This window comes from Aethalodelphis obliquidens, unplaced genomic scaffold (genome assembly GCF_003676395.1).
Source record: "Aethalodelphis obliquidens isolate GAN/ISIS:26980383/991018 unplaced genomic scaffold, ASM367639v1 scaffold12, whole genome shotgun sequence".
Taxonomy (NCBI): Eukaryota; Metazoa; Chordata; class Mammalia; order Artiodactyla; family Delphinidae; genus Aethalodelphis; species Aethalodelphis obliquidens.
In genome coordinates this window covers 6354037-6371531 of record NW_020837956.1, presented here as the reverse complement: position 1 = coordinate 6371531, position 17495 = coordinate 6354037, and the positions used below count along the sequence as shown (strand labels likewise).

General features: G+C 44.1%; 1 protein-coding gene across 1 annotated transcript in view; it reads left to right on the top strand.

The window, feature by feature from the left end:
• The window catches only part of PRKCE (protein kinase C epsilon), a 510344-nt gene that overhangs the window by 321133 nt on the left and 171716 nt on the right, over window positions 1-17495 (top strand). The window contains exon 7 of the mRNA XM_027113214.1: window positions 2850-2979. Coding sequence (XP_026969015.1) covers window positions 2850-2979 — 130 coding nt within the window. The remainder of the gene's footprint in view (window positions 1-2849; window positions 2980-17495) is intronic.

Sequence of the window (17495 nt, the reverse complement as noted above, 5' to 3'; positions counted from 1 at the left end):
GACACAACATGCAAGCGGGAACCTTATCTTTATGAGGTGATGGGGAAATGGAGTGGGATTAGCAAATCTAAGAAACACTCAGGAGCCTGAAAGAACCGCAGTAATAACAATAATAGCTGACATTCATTGAGTACTTGCTGTGCACTGATTTAAGCACTTTATCATATGTTTTTTAAAGCCTTAACAACCTTAACGAAATCCATGTTGTTATTACCTTCACTTTCCAACAGAGAGAATAGGAGCATAGAGAGGTCAAATTAACTTGCCCCAAACCTCACAGCCCAGTATATGAAAAAGCTACGTTCAAATCCAGCTAGTCAGTTCCGGAGTCTGAGCCCTTGACCACTGTGTTCTCTTAATCTTAGAAACTAGTGTTAGATTGACTGTTAGAGAAGTTGTTAGGGGTAAGGAAGAGAGAAGATTCGACTTGAAGCCAGGTTTCTCCTGAGTGATTAGAAGAGTGGTTCTACTAACAGATGTAAAAATCTTTTGGGAGGGCTTCCCTAGTGGCGCAGTGGTTGAGAGTCCACCTGCCGATGCGGGGGACGTGGGTTCGTGCCCCGGTCTGGGAGGATCCCACATGCCGCGGAGTGGCTGGGCCCGTGAGCCATGGCCGCTGGGCCTGCGCGTCCGGAGCCTGTGCTCCGCAACGGGAGAGGCCACAACAGTGAAAGGCCCACGTACCGCAAAAAAAAAAATAAAAAAATAAAAATAAAAATAAACCTTTTGGGGAAGATGACAGGTGTGAATCTAAGTAGAGAAGTTATCTGTGTTCATAACAATTGATTTCAAATACATGATTTTAATTCTCGGTGAAATAAATAAATACTGTATAATCAGGCCATTAGATTTGGGAGTCAGAGAGGCCTTGGGTGGATTTATAATCAGCTGTGTTTATAATCAAATGGGTTTATACTTTGGCTTCTAGAAGGAGTCACCTATAGAGGTCTTCTACCTGCTTCTTAAAAAGAATTCAGCCAAGTGACATCTCAACATCCTAAGCATTTCCATCTTTTATCTCCTTTTGATTTCCCGCCATCTCTGGAAATCAGGAAGGGACGAGGCTTAGATTGAGTGTCCCATGTCCCTGGAGGGCAGACAGTACAAAGCACCAAAATTATTTACAGAGGTTCTACTGACAGGGTAGAAATTGCAAGTCACTGTCACCCGGGTCTCCTGGCTCCTGGTCTAGGATCATAACCCGAAGTATGTTGTTCCCCTCATTAGTTTAAGTAAATGAAAGAAAAAGATGATTAGCTTGCTGTCTGTCTGTCTTCCTTCTTATGGACATTTTATTGAGCGTTTATTGAGCACTTCCTGTATGTCAGATAATTGTTCCATGTCCCAATGAAATAAAGAGGAATACATGATTCCTGCTTTCAAGGATCTCATAAGTCTCAGTAAGTTAAAAAAAAGTCTCGTAAATCTTATGAACTGCGAACCTCTACAGGTGTATTTATATTCACAAATAGGCACACGTATGCTGCAAATCTACGGAGGAGTGGGCACGATTGTTTTCAGTAAATACTGGGATGCTGGTGCTGGGGTAAGTGCACAGTAGACAGCCAATGCACCTCAAGCAGGGCTCAGTAAGATGCTGGTGCAGCGGCAGGATCAGCCATTCCTGTTGCCGGGTGATAAGGAGGTTGATATGAAGCTGAGTGACCCTGAGGGTGTGTGTGACATACCTCGGTGTTTGTGTTCACATTCATGTCTGTGCCCAGCTCTCACCCACCCCCCCATGAGAGCTTTTCACTCACCGGGCAGCAGTGAGCCAAGGACAGCTCCTCTGCTGTGCGCTGTCCCTAATGCCTGGAGTAGCAAGAGTGATGCTCTCTCGAGCCCAGGGGCTCTCAGGTGATGGTGCCCTGCTGTCCTGAGAGGGGCAGATTTTGTTCGTGTGGCTAGAGATGTATCAGTAGGTGGAGAGCGTCTCTTAGAGGGCAGAGGGAGACCCCTGCTGACATCTTGCTTCCGTTAATGTTTCCCACCTCTCTACCCCCAGCGTGTCATTGACCCCACAATCTTGTCGTATTAGGTGGGTTGGGGGTGTCATCCTTCTTTGCTGGATAAGGGATCCAAAGCCCCGAGAAGTCAGGAAACTTGCCTGAGACCTCACAGGGGGCTGGTGGCAGACCCAGGCCTGCAGATCAGATGCCTAGATTCCTCTCCCCCATCCTCTGCCCTTCCGTCTTGCCACCTTCTCTTTACTCCTTTTAAATAATGAGTGGCAGCATAGTGGTTAAAAAGCCTGGGCCCTGAATTCAGACCCACAGCCTCAAATCCTGACTCTGCCATGCACCCGCCTGCAGGCACATCTCTTAATCTCCCTGTTCCTTAATTTCCTCATTTGTAAACTCGCGCGCACCCCGTAGGGTGGCGGTGAGGTTTAACTGAGCTGGTGGTGCCTGGCCTGTGGTCAGCACCGATGCCTCAGCGCCCTTAGTGGTCACCACTCAGTGTTAGCCATCTCCATCGTGGTGGTTGTTGGTCCTAACTGATGACCTACAGTTTCCACGGCTGTGCTGGGTTCTTGGGTGTTCACAGAATCCCACATCCACCATCAGGCTGCAGAAAGACTCTGCCTAGCTAGGCTTTGGTGCTCAAGCAGCATTAAAAGCACATAATGACAGTTCTTTAAGGTCAAAATGTGAGGTACAGGTTGAGTGCTGTGTGCCATGGGAGTTGGAGGTCTGGAGTCCCGGAGGGGACTGGTGGAGCAGAGTCCAGCAGAGCAGCAGAGAGAGTGGGATAAGGGTCCCAGCAGGGAGGTTCTCTTCACCTCTTTCCCAGGGCAGCTTTCAGAGCAAGGAGCTGAGCGGTGACCCTGTGTTTTGCCGTCCCTGCAGGTGGGCTCCCAGCGGTTCAGTGTCAACATGCCCCACAAGTTCGGGATCCACAACTACAAGGTTCCCACCTTCTGCGACCACTGCGGCTCCTTGCTCTGGGGCCTCTTGCGGCAGGGTTTGCAGTGCAAAGGTAAGGCGCTGGTCCTGGCCTCCTCCCCCCGCACCTGCACCCCGATGTCCCTCCTCTTAAAGAATCTTTTCGTAGCCTTGAGAGCGCGTTCCAGGCCTGGCCAGAGGACTGAGCCCAAGCCCTCGCTAAGCCCTTATTAGTTACTCTGAGCATTTGTTAAGCAGTCTCTGTGCAGAGGCCATTCAAGGGACTCTGTAGAGGGAACCAGAAGAAGGAAGGCATGGCTCCATCTTTTAAGATAGTGAACAAGCTGGGGAGACAAGATGAGCCTATGAAAGTGCAGAAGAAATTTAAGGAAAAAATACATTAGAGTAGAAGGGAAGAAAAGTTTTCAGAGGTGGGCCCTGAAATAAGTCATAGAGATTCTTCTGTCACCATCTGTGGTTCAGAGCTTACTCTTGGAAGGAACCCTGCTAAAGCACTGTCACATCTTATTGATCCTTTGTAGGCCTGTGATAGATGTTATATTATGCCCATGGCCCCCATGAGGAAACGGGCTCAGAGACTAAGTAATTTGATCATGTCATGTAGCTTGTGAGCAGAAGTAGGGTTTGAACCTTGACTTCTGAGTCTTGAGTTTCTTTCTCTGTTTCCTGCTGTCCTGCCTGTGAATTGATTTCTGCTCAAATGAGTGTGCTAAGTGGCACAGGTTATGGTATGCAATATGGGGAGGTGGGGACATACCCTGGGGGCCTGGATAGAGTGTCCAGTTTCGCAAGCTGGTCCCAACCTGCTCACAGAGTTGGACAACCATGAACTATTGGGCAGGAACGTCTCATGGACATTATTTTAAAACAGTGTTTTATTATTTTAAATTTAATTAAAAAATGAAAAACATTAAATTTTATGAAATTACTTTATGTTATAAAATCAGTATGTTATTATTAGTGAATGTATTATTGATAAATACCTATTGTGGAAAAATTGGAGAAAGGTAAAGTATAAGAAGGAAAGCTGAAGCCATGAACCAATTGGTCATTGAAGGGATCCCAATGAGAAATTATGAGGACTGGAAATAAGGTACTGGCTGTAGTGGGAATAAAGAAGGAAACCCACTTAAGAGGTATCGAGGAGTGATTTATTGGCTGTAGTGACGAGATCCAACTGGGAGGATGGCGACACTACTCGCTGAGACAGGGAACACATGAGGGAGGGCAGGGCTGGAGGCAGTGATGGCGGAGTTGAGCTGGGGGCATGTTAACTTTGAGGTGCCTGTGGGAAGTTTACATGGAGCTGTCTGACTGTTGGACGTTCTCATCGAAACTCCGAGGAGAAGTCTAGACTGAGCATTTAGATTTGGGATTTGTCAGTGTCTAAGTAGTAGTTAAACCTATAAAGTAGATGTCATCCCCAGGATAAGTACCTTGAGTGTGAAGAAAGAAGAAAACAACTTGGGAATCTGGGGGGTGGGGTGGGGTACCAGCATCCTAGGATGAGTGTGCAAAGGAGCTGGGAGGGAAAGACCTCAGAGGTAGGAGGAAAAGTAGCAAGGGATGGCATCATGGAAGCCAAAAGAGTAGAGTATTTTTTTAAAATTTAAAGAAGGAAATGATGGATAGTGCCAAATGTTTCCAAGAAGTTATTAAAGTAAGAAGTAGAACATGGGAAAATAGAACCACCATATGATCCAGCAATTCCACTTCTGGGTATTTTCCTGAAGAAAATAGAAACACTAATTTGAAAAGATATATGTACCCCTGTGTTCATTGCAGCATTATTTACAATAGCCAAGATATGGAAGCAACCTAAGTGTCCATTGATAGATGAATGGATAAAGATGTATACACACACACACACACACACACACACACACACACACACAATGGAATAGTACTCAGCCATAAAAATTAATTAAATCTTGCCATTTGTGACAACATGGATAGACCTAGAGGGTATTATGCTAAGTTAAATAAGTCAGACAGAGAAAAACAAATGCTGTATGATTTCACTTATATGTGGAATCTATAAAACATCAAGTGAACAAACACAAAACAGAAACAGACATAGAAACAGAGAACAAACAGGTGGTTGATGGGGGGAGGGGGGGAGTGAAATAGGTAAGGGAGATTGAGGTAAAAACTTCCAGTTACAAAATAAGTGAGTCAGTCACAAGGATGAAATGTACAGCATGGGGCATAGACTCAGTAATACTGTAGTATCCTTGTATTGGTGACAGATGGTAACTAGACTTATTGTGCTCATTTTGTAATGTATAGAAATATTGAATCACTGTGTTGTGCACCTGGAAATAACATAGTGTTGTAGGTCAATTATGCTTCAATAAAACTTAAAAAAAAGTTGAACATGGGGTTGGATTTAACAACAGGGAGGTCACTAGTGCCCTCAGCAGGAGCTGTCTTGGTGGGGCAGTGGGGATGGATGCCCAAGTGCAGAGGCTGAAGTGAGAATGGAGGGTGAAGTATTTTCAGGTTATTTTATATAATCAGGAAAAAGACAGTGGAAATGGTGAGCCAGGAGAGACAGGGGACCATTGACAGAACAGGGACAGAGAGATGGATACCCCTTCTCCCTGTGGAAGGAAAGCCTCAAGGCCAGGCCAGGGTACAGATATGTGTCCTATGTTGGGGAAGGGAGTCCAGGAGGAGGTGATTAGGCAGAGTGATCATTTAAGTTCTGAATCTTTTGAGGGCATTGCAAATAAAAATAAGGATTTCTGAAACAGGAGATCCTGTTCAAAGTTGAGGTGAGAAGTGGGGGTGGTGTGGAAGGCGTGAGCAGGGTTGGAAACAGCTGTCGCGGGAAATGAGGACGACCTGCCCCAGGACAGGAGGAAGTGCTGCTGCTGACACATCTCGTGTCCTGTGTGAGCTTCCCAGACATTCACATTTCCCTTTCTAGAATTCTAGCACGTGACCTGAAAGAAACAGGGCCTACTCGAAATCCTTTTTGCCATTACGTGACATTAAAACAAAGGAAGAGAAAGAAAACAATGCAGCAGGAATCTCAGATGTTTTCAGAGGAGTGATGCATTTTTTGGAAAGTTGAGTGGGGTTGCTGGGAAGCAGAGTGCCTGCTTTGGACGGGACTCTGATGAAGCCATGTCTGGTTTTTAGTAAATCTATTAATTATTGATCTATCTAGGGAATCTAAATGAAGATTCGTCATATCATAAATATTGATATCTTTAGAAAGCAGCCCAGATGCCCAGACGCAGCAACTAGGGCTGTGGGTCCCTGGACGACCCCGGGAGAAGGCAGGGCCCAGGGATGGTGTACTCAGCTCTGTTTTGGCAGGAAACACTCTCAAGCCTGCTCAAGTAAAGGATGGGATGAACGAGGCTGCCTAGAGCAAGGATTCCTGTTCACTGGAGCCCAGGGGAACGTGAGGGGGTCAGGCCACACAGAGACGAGAAGGTAGAGGCTGTTCAGAATTTAGGGCCCCCAGCAAAAGTTCGCAGATGTTCCCTGTCCTTTTCCTCTGCTACCATGACTTGGCCATTTCCTCCTTGCTCCTTGCCTACTCTTGCTGTTCCTGTCTCTCTCTCTCAATTAATAGACTTTATTTTTTTAGAGTAGTTTTGGATTCACAGCAGAACTGAACTGAAGGTACAGAGATTTCCCATATACCCCCTGACCCCACATACACTGAGCCTCCGCCACCATCACCACCTCCACCAGAGTGATACCTTTCTTACAGTCGCTGAACTTACATTGACACATCATAATCACCCAATGTCCGTAATTTACATTAATTTCACTCTTGGTGTCGGATACTCTATGGGTTTTGACAAATGTATGATGACACGTATCATACAGAGTGGTTTCACTGCCCCCCACCCCCCGCCAATCCCCTGTGTTTGCTTCTCACTTTTGATCCTTTTTCAACCTCAAGTCTTTCTGCCCCTGCCGGCCCCTTACCCTGTGGAGAGTTTGATGACTAGAAGAGGCCAGGAAGGGCCAGGGCAGGGGCCCCTCGTGTCTGGGTCTAAGCCTGGTTCCACTCCTATGATTGCTAAGAAAAGGAAATCAAGACTTAGTTACCTGCCCGGGGTCCCAGAGCAAGTCCCCATGGAGCTGGAGTTAAACCCAGGCAGCGGGCTCCTGCCCTGGCTCTGACCCGTGCTCCGTGCCCTCTCCTGCTCGGGGAGACTCCGTCAGATCCTCACCTCTGCTGGATCAGGCTGGCTTGGCCTCCTGGACTGGAGCCCCTATCCCCTGGTCGTGGTGGGACACCAGCCACTTGGCCTGCTGGTCTTTGGCTTCAGCTTTGTTGCCTGTCCCGCTCCTGGCGATAATCGGTTTAGGTATTTTTAGTGAAACCAGTTTCTCTCGAGCCTGGGTCTATAGGGAAGGATCCACGAGACTGTCCTGGTCACTCTTCCTTCAGCCTAAAATTGCCTGCGCCACGTGGGTTCAGGTGTGGTGCATATACTCTTTCAGGGATCGTCCCTCTGTCAGCCAGGGCGAGGGAACATAATTACCCCCTTTTTACTGGTGGAGAATGGAGAACAGTGTGCAAAGGGGATACAACAAGGGGCCTGTTGGGATGCCTCTGTCCTCCGGGCTGCCACCTCCCTCCCACAGCCCAGAGGGGACAGACGCTTGGAGGATGCTCACGGGCTATTTTTGGTAACTGAGTCCTTAATCAGGGCAGAAAAACACCAGCACTAAGTGATAAGGCAAAATATTTCATTCCTGTCCTTTGTTTTTTTGTTTTGTTTTGTTTTGTTTTTGTTTTTATCTGTGCCCCGTGGCTTTCGGGATTTTAGTTTCCCGACCAGGGATTGAACCTTGCGCCCTCGGCAGTGAAAGCACGGAGTCCTAACTACTGGACTGCCAGGGAATTCCCTCCTGTCTTTTGTCTTATGATTTGAGTGCTGGCACAGTTGCTCTGTCTCTCTCCAGGCTCGTTGAGGGTCTGTCTGAGCCCTCAGCCACTATTAGTCCAGAAATTAGCTTCAGACGTTCAAATATTAGCATCACTGAGGCATTTGAACCCTTTTTGTTCTTCACTTTATTTGAACTGTGCTGCTTCCCCAACCTGACCACCTGTACAGTGAACTCCCTAGGGTCCTTTTGCACCTGTGTTTTGTTCTTCCATTGACTGATGGAGTTATTTCCGTGTGGAGGTAGAGACTGCCAATACCTTAGGATTTGTGTTTCCTTCTCTAAAGAAGATGTGGGGTTCTCACGTGTCCTGTGGGTCACTGCCCGCCTCTCTTCTGCCCATGAGCTCACACTCATGTCTCCAGCACAGCCGCCCTGAAGTCATCAGGCACCGATGGGCAATTTAACAGAAAGCCAGACCTCTTTTCACAATCCACAGTGCCCTCCTGGTTTGCCGGTCCCCATCTGCGGTGGGCTCCCTACTCCTGCCTGTCCTCTCTGACTGCAGCTCTGTACCGAGGTGGAGGATAGGTACAGTTGGGAAAGTTCTGGCCTGGAAATTCCTGAAGAATCTCCTTCCTGGCTTCCTGACTCTCTCTCAGATCCTATCCTAGTAACAGCTGTGATCCGAGCCTGCTTTTGTGGGCTAAGGGGCAGAGTGTCACTGTCCCGTGGGTAATGAAGAACAGGCCATCTTGTTTGGGGGAAACCCCTTAGGCAGAGAGCTGTGGCCAGTGAAGATCCCAGATTAGGAGTCCAGGGAACTGGTCTGTCCTGGTTCTGTCACTGCCTGGCTGGGCAATTACAGGCAGGGCCCATTGGCCAGGTGACCCCAACTGCCCACCTGCCTTCTGAGAATTATAATGAAAGTAATGAAAACAGAGTGATCTTAGCTGTATATACCTCATGGAGTGGCTGCAAGAGCCATAAAGATAGGAGGAAGAAAAGGTCTTCTCCCTCCCTCCCTCTCTCCCTCCCTCCCTCCCTCCCTCCCTCCCTTCCTTCCTTTTTGGACATTTAAAAAACATTAGAGACATGAAAAAGGATTTTTATTCTCATCATTTTTTAAAATATCAGCCCTTCACTATTATTTTTTGACAGCTAGGTTCCTTGTCATTTCTTCAACTTTTATTCGTATTTTTAGAATTAAAAAAAAAACACAAGGGACTTCCCTGGCGGTCCGGTGGTTAAGACTCCGCACTTCCATGGCAGGGGGCATGGGTTCAATCCCTGCTCGGGGAACTAAGATCCCTCATGCCGTGCAGCATGGCCAAAAGACAAACAAACAAAGCCACAAATAATACATAAATAATTCTCACTAGGAAAGATTCAAGCAAGACTTAAGTCTTAAGCATATGTATAAAAAATATTAAAACCCTTTGTGTTCTTTTTCCACAACCATCCCCAGCCTTAACTGCTACTAACAATTTGCTGTGGATCCTTTCAAGCCTTTCTGTGTGCATTTGTTGCATGAATACTTATATACACACATGTACGCTGTAATAGGCATCTGTTGGTGTATAACACATTATCCCAAAACCTAGTGGCTTAAACAACCAATATTTATTACCTCAGAGTTTCTCTGGGTTAAAAATCTGAATGCAGCTTAGTTGAGTGCTTCTGACTTAGGTTTTCTCGTGAGTTTGCATCAAGCTGACAGGTGGAGCTTTGGTCTCATCTGAAGGTTCAACTGGAAGAGAATCCCTTCCAAGCTCACTCATGTTGCTGTTGGCTAGAGACATCAGTTCTTTGCCACATGGGCCTTTCCAGAGGGCAACTTACAGCATGGAAGCTGGTCTCCTTCAGAGCAGGCAAACAAGAAAGCAAGAGGGGATGCCCAAAACAGAAGCCGTACTGTTTTGTAACCCAATCTCAAAAATGACATCCCATCACTTTTGACATTTTCTGTTTGTTAAAAGAGAATCACTACGTCCAGCCCCCCATTTAATGGGAGGGAATGGTGTGAAGGGTCAGATACCAGAAGGTGGAGATTATTATAAGCCAACTTAGAAGCTGCCCACCCCCCTTCCCACCATACACACACACACGGAAATATGATCACTTTCTCTGGGAGGCCTACCCTTCTACAAACTGAAGCTCCCATCTCTTAACTTCCTTCACCTTCCTCTGCTTTTTTTTCCTCTTTAAAACAATTGTCACATTCTAATAACTTAAATTACCTATATTTTATGTTTATTTCTTTCTCTCCTAATCAGAATATAAGATCCATGAGGGCAGAGGTTTTTTTGGTCTGTTTTGTTCTCTGCTGTTTCCCCAGCATCTAGAACAGTGCCGGACACATTAGCATTCAGCAAATGTTTGTTAATTAAATGCTATAGGCATTGTTCTGTAATTTGCTTTTCCTACAAGTCAGCGTATACAAGGTTACATCATTCTTTTTACTGGCTGCTTAATGTTCCACATCATGGGACATTCCATACATTATTTAAAGCTTACCTTCTTGATGGACATTTACTTGTTTCTGTGTCCTCACCATTTAATGCTGCTGCAGACATCCTCATATATGCATCTTCATGCATTTGTATGAATAATTATGAAGAAGTGCTCGTAGAAGTCCTGTAGTAACTTCAAGCCCTATCTTTTGTGGTTGAACCACATAAGGAGGGAATTACAGAAGGACACTTTTCGTCTGTTTGTTGCTTGTTTGTTTTTACATAAGTCATGTTCACTGCCTGCTTCACCTTCTCGTGCCTCGACATTTAATTTTGCATGATCAGAAACTGCCTATGTAGTGACTTCAGGATTTCAGTTACCTATTATCTGCTGGCGTCTGGTCATTTTTGCTGCCTATGTGTTAGCTAATTTCCACAGAGTTAGAATACACTGAAAAGCATGGCATCCTGCTTTGTGCAAGGCATCAGGGAGAACTTGGAGATAAAACATCACTTTAGTTTTCTAGAAACTTGCCCTCTACTTGGGCATTAAAACATAAGTTAAATATAGACAACAGTTCAAGCGGTGAATCAGAAATACGTGTGAGCAGTTCAAGGGCAAGAGAGGCCAACAGGAACTTGGTCAGGACAGGCTTGCTGGGGGGAATGGGGCTTGAGCTACACCTTGAGGGAGGAGAAGGACCTGGAAAGGAGGGCAGGGGAAGATGTTCTAGGTAGGTAACGAGTTACACCTAGAGGGCAGGGGAGGAGGAAGCAGTTCCCTGCTCAGCACTGAAATGCCACAGGAGCCTCCTTGGTTGATTCTGAATCCTTGCAGTAGCAGCTGGCAATGCCTGGGGATCATGACAAATGCCCCGCATCATAAGTGGAAGGTCAGTGGGAGAGTCAGTCAGAGTTTTCGTCCGAGGAATGCCAGGTAGCAGACAGTTGGCCAGTCATTGCTTCTGGAAAGCTTTGAATGGTGGTTCCAGTGCCCAGTCTCTATCTGGTGACAGTTGGTGCCCAGTTTAACCCCCAAGGAGCTCCCCTCTAACCTCCTGTTCTCATCTTCTGCCCAGGACTCTGCATCAGTCACTCTCCCACCCCTGCCAACCTCCATGGCACAAGCACACGATTTCCTGTTCAGAATTGTGTGTGCTCTGCCTCTGAGTGTGGCGTGGCTGACTAATCTGTTACGAAATCAAACCACTGCCCTGGCTTACCCTCTAGGGCCAAGTAACCCTCATGTAAAGAGATTTCTGCAGGGCACATAGGCCTGCCCACCTCCCTTTGTGATTGTTCTGACAGTGTCATCCGCTTGCTTTGGGAGAAATCCCAACAGCCTGACTTGCACCATTGCAACCCTCGCTTTAATCTCAGCTATGAAAAGGGTGGAACCATGGAAACCAAAATGAAGGTCAGAGTGCTCGAGCCCCCATCTGTCCTGAGGATGACACTGCTGCTGCAGTACCACCCAGCACAGAGTAGGAGCTCAACAAATATGTGATGAAAAACTAGGTAGTAGTACTATAATGATCCTCCTTTTAGAAGAGCCCCAGCAGGGCAGCTGTTTCTTCCCAGTGCAGTTCATCCAGGTGGAACAGTTGAAAATGAACAATATGAAGCTGCCTGGAAAGGGAAGTCTTAGGGGCAGCCTCGAGCTATGAGGGGTTTGGGAGCCTTGCCACTGGGCCTGGGTGCTCACCAGTCGGGATGGGGCAGAGGAGTGCAGAAGGGGGGTGATTTGGCTGGTTTGTCTGCCCCAAACGTTTCCCCTTTCTTTTTTAAACATCTTTATTGGAGTATAATTGCTTTACAATGGTGTGTTAGTTTCTGCTTTATAACAAAGTGAATCAGTTATACATATACATATGTTCCCATATCTCTTCCCTCTTGCGTCTCCCTCCCTCCCACCCTCCCTATCCCACCCCTCCAGGCGGTCACAAAGCACAGAGCTGATCTCCCTGTGGTATGCGTCTGCTTCCCACTAGCTATCTGTTTTACATTTGGTAGTGTATATATGTCCATGCCACTCTCTCACTTCGTCCCTGCTTACCCTTCCCCCTCCCCATATCCTCAAGTCCATTCTCTAGTAGGTCTGTGTCTTTATTCCCATCTTACCCGTAGGTTCTTAATGACCTTTTTTTTTTTTCTTAGATTCCATATATATGTGTTAGCATACGGTATTCGTTTTTCTCTTCCTGACTTCCCCTTTCTTTTGATTCCAACTGGCACATCCACTTTCTCTTACTGATCTGCAGCCTCTGGGTGTCACCTTACAGCTTCCAGGAGCCCCACTGTGGCTGCCTAAATTATGTCAAGTTCCCCTCCCTCAGCCAACTTTGCCCTCTTGTTTCCAGACTTTTCAAAGCACTTTCAAAGTTGCTTTTTCATGTGGTCCATTTTAACTGACATGTTATTGGATTTTTTTTTAAACTTAACCTATTGGAACAACTACACAGTTCTCCTAGGGAAGTAACAGAATTTAAAAAAATGAAAAACAAAGTCTCCGAAGACCGATCCTATCTTGCTGACCAGCCAACCTGAGCTAATTGTTTCATTAGGATGGACAGGTCTGGCGTTACAACACCAGGGGGCGCCAGTGACTAAATCACCTAGATAAGCTGCCCCTGCTAAGAAATTCTCGCTCTTCATTTGGTTGCTTCATTCTTGTCCTTTCTGTCACCTCAAGAAGAGACAGAAGACGACTTGCGTGAAGTTGGTGGGCAGGTGCAGGTGAGGTGGGCTGTGTGTCAAAGGGTAGCTGTTGCTAAGGGGAGTGGGACAGAGGATTCAGAGCTGAGTGCTGCTGCCTGCAGTCTGGGAGGCTCTGAGGATTTTCAGGCATTGTTAGTAATAACTCAGTTAATGGATTTGGCACCTTGGCCAGGCTGTGGTGGAGCTTTCTCGTTCGTTTATATTGTCTGAGAAAGGTCCCCTCCCATCAGCGCACATGCTCCCCCATCCCCACACCCCTGCCTTTGGTTCTGTGGGCATCTTCAGCTCCATAATTCACTTGAACTCTTCAAGCCTGGGTTGGGAAGGAGGGGGAGTGGAGTCTGCGCTGTCCCTCCCTCTAGGTCAGGGACCAGGCCGTGAAGGGCCAGTAGGAGGTCTGGCCATCCTGCCTGGTTTCACTCCAGAAACTGTGTGTGTGTGTGTGTGTGTGTGTGTGTGTGTGTGTGTGTGTGTGTTTTAATAGACTTTAACTTTTAGAGCAGTTTTCGGTTCACAGCAAAATTGAGGAGCAAGTACAGAGATTTCCAATATACCCTCCTACCCCCACCCATGGACAGCCTCCCTCACTATCAACGTCCCCACCGGACTGATATATTTGTTACAATCAGTGAACTTAAATTGATACATCATTATCCCTCAGTTTACATTAGGGTTCCCTCTTGGTGTTGGATATACTGTGGGTTTGGACAAATGTACAGTGTGTTGTATCCACCATTATAGTATCATACGGATAGTTTCACTGCCCTAAAAATCCTCTGTGCTTTGGCTATTCATCCTTGCCTCCCCCCAACCCCTGGCAATCACTGATCTTTTTACTGTCTCTGTGGTTCTGCTTTTCCAGAAAGTCATATAGTTGGAATCATATAATACATAGTCTTTTCAGATTGCCTTCTTTCACTTAGTAGTGTTCATAAGTTTCCTCCATGTCTTTCATGGGTTAATAACTAATGTATTTTTAGTGTTGAATAATATTCCATTGTATGAACTTACCACAGTTTATTTAGCCGTTCACTTACTAAAGGACATCTTAGTTGTTTGCAGGTTTTCATAATTATGAATAAAACTGCTGTAGACATCCGTGTGCTGGTTTTTGTGTAGACATACGTTTTCAACTAATTTGGGTAAATACCGGGAGTGTGATTGCTGGATTGTAAGCTAAGAGTATGTTTAGTTTTGTAAGAAACTACCAAACTGTCTTCCAAAGTGGAAGACGTTTTTCATTTCCGCTAGGAATGAATGAGGATTCCTGTTGCTCCACATCCTCACCAGCATTTGGTGTTGTCAGTGTTTTAGATTTTGGCCATTCTAAAACATGTGTAGTGGTATCTTGTTTTAATTTGCAATTCCCTAATGCCATATGATGTGGAGCATCTTCTCATATGCTTGTATGCTATCTGTATATCTTCTTTGGTGAGGTTTCCAGTCAAGTCTTTTGCCTATTTTTTAATTGGGTTGTTCATTTTCTTATTGTTGAGTTTTAAGGGTTCTTGCATATTTTGGATAAGCTTTTATCAGATATGTCTTGTGCAAATATTTTCTCCCAGTCTGTGGCTTATCTTCTCATTCTCTTGACAGTGTCTTTTGCAGAGCAAAAGTTTTTAATTTTAATGAAGTCCAGCTTATCAATTATTTCTTTCATTAATCATGCCTTTTGTGTTATATTTGAAAAGTCATCGCCATACCCAAGGGCACCTAGATTTCCTCCTGTGTTATCTTCTAGGAGTTTCATAGTTTTGAGTTTTATATTTAGGTTTATGACCCATTTAGAGTTAATTTTTGTGAAGGGTGTAAAATCTGTGGCTAGGTTCTTTTTTTTTTTTTTGCATCGGATATCCAGTTGTCCCAGCACCATTTGTTGAAAAAGACTATCTTTGCTCCCTTGTATTGCCTTTGCCCCTTTGTCGAAAATCAGCTGTATGTTTATGGAGGTCTATTTCTGGGTTCTCTATTCTGTGCCATTGATCTGTTTGTCTATTCTTTCACCAGTACACACTGCCTTGATTACTATAGCTTTACAGTAAATCTTGAAGTCAGGTAGTGTTGGTTGTCCAACACTTCTTCAATGTTATGTTGGGTATTCTGGGTCTTTTGCATCTCCATGTGAACTTTAGAATCTGTTTGTCAATCTCTACAAAATAATTTCCTGGGATTTTGATTGAGATTTCAGTGAGTCTATAGATCACACTGGGAAGAACTGCCTCCTTACAACATTGAGACTTCCTACCCATGAACATGGAATATCTTTACATGTATTTAGTTGTGTTTTTGTTTTTCATCAGTTTTGTAGTTTTCCTCAGTCTTGTATATATTTTCTTAGATTTATACCTAAGTATTTCAGTTTTTAGGTGATAATGCAAATGATATCATGTTCTTAATTTTAAATTCCACTTAATCATTATTGATAAATAGGAAAGTGATTGGCTTTGTATATTAGCCTTGTATCCTACAACATTGCAATAATCACTTATTAGTTCCAGTTTTTTGGTCAGTTCTTTCAGATTTTCTGCATAGATAATCACGTCATCAGCAAACAAAGACAGTTTTATTTCTTCCTTTCTAAGCACTATACCTTTTACCTCCTTTTCTTGTCTTATTGCGTTAGCTAGTACTTCCAATGCAGTATTGAAAAGGAGTGGTGAGAAGGGACATCCTTGCCTTGTTCTTGGAACTAGAAAGCTTCTGGTTTCTTACCATTAAGTGTGTTGTTAGTTGTAGGGTTTTGTAGATCAAGTTAAGGCAGTTCCCCTCTATTTCTTTATCAAGTTAAGGCAGTTCCCCTCTATTTCTTCATTGCGGAGAGATTTTATTATGAATGGGTGTTGGATTTTGTCAAATGTTTTTTTCTTTTTCACTGATTGATAGGCTTTGTGATTTTTCTTCTTTAGCCTGTTGATGTGATGGATTACATTAACTGATTTTCAAATATTGAACCAGCCTTGCATACTTGAGATAAATCATACTTTGTCATGATATATATTTCTTTTTATACATTGTTAGATTCAATTTGGTAGTATTTTGTTGAGGACTTCTACATCTATATTTGTGAGAGATATTGGTCTGCAGTTGTCTTTTCTTGTAATGGCTTTGTTGGTTTTGGTGTTAGGGTAATGCTGGTCTCATAAAAGGAGTTAGGAAATGTTTCCTTTGCTTCCATCTTCTAGAAGATATTGTAGAGGATTGGTATAATTTCTTCCTTAAGTGTGTGGTCCTGGAATTCACTAGTGAACCTATCCGAGCCTGGTACTGTCTGTCTTGGAAGGCTATTAATTACTGATTTTATTTCTTTAATAGATATAGATCTTTTACACTGTATTACATGTGTGAGTTTTGGCAGATTGTGTCTTTCAAGGATGGTTTTGCTGCATCCTACTAATTATGAAAAGTTGTATTTTCATTTTCAATCAATTCAAAATATTTTAAAATTTCTCATGAGATTTCTTCTTTGACCCATGTGTTACTTAGCAGTATGTTATTTAATTTCCAAGTATTTGGGGATTTTTCCAAATATGTTTCTGTTACTGATTTCTGATTTAATTCCACTGTGGTCTAAGAACAGACATTATATGATTTCTATTATTTTAAAATTGTTAAGATGTGTTTTATGGCTCAGATTGTGCTCTGTCTTGGTAAATGTTCCATGTGAGCTTGAGAAGAATGTGTGTTCTGCTGTTGTTGGATGAGGCAGTCAATAAATATCCAGTTGATTAATGTGACTGTTGACTTCAACTATGTCCTTACTGATTTTCTGCCTTCTGTATCTGTCTATTTCTGATAGAGGGGTGTTAAAGTCTTCAGCCATAATAGTTGGTTCATCTGTTTCTCCTTGCAGTTCGCTGTTTTTGCCTTACGTATTTTGGTGCTCTGTTGTTAGGTGCGTACACATTAAGGATTTTAATGTCTTCTTGGAGAATTGACCCCTTTATCATTGTGCCCTTTGATGTCTCTGATAACTTTCCTTGCTCTGAAGTCTGCCCTGTCAGAAATTAATATAGCTACTCTGGCTTTCTTTTGATTAGTGTTAACATGGTATATCTTTCTCCATAACTTTAATTTTAATCTATATGTGTCTTATATTTAAAGTGTATTTCTTGTAGATGATATGTACTGGGTCTTGTTTTGTGATCCATTCTGACAATCCCTGTCTTCTAATTGGTGTATTTAGACCATTGACATTTAAATTGATTATCAGCATAGTTGGATTAATGAGTACCTTTTTTGCTATTGTTTTCCATTTGATGCCCTTGTTCTCTGTTCCTATTTTTGTCTTCCACATTCTTTCCACCTTTTGTGGTTTTAATTGAATATTTTATATGATTCCATTTTCTCTTTTTTCTTAGCATATCAGTTCTTCTCCTTCTCCCCCTTCCTCTCCCCCTCGTTCTCCTCCCCCTCGTCCCCCTCCTCACCTCCTCCTCCTCCTTTTTTCTTATTTTAGTGGTTGCCCTAGAGTTTGCAATATACATTTACAACTAATCCAAGCCCACTTTCAAATAACACTCTAATACTTCATGGGTAGTGCAAGTACCTTATAATAATA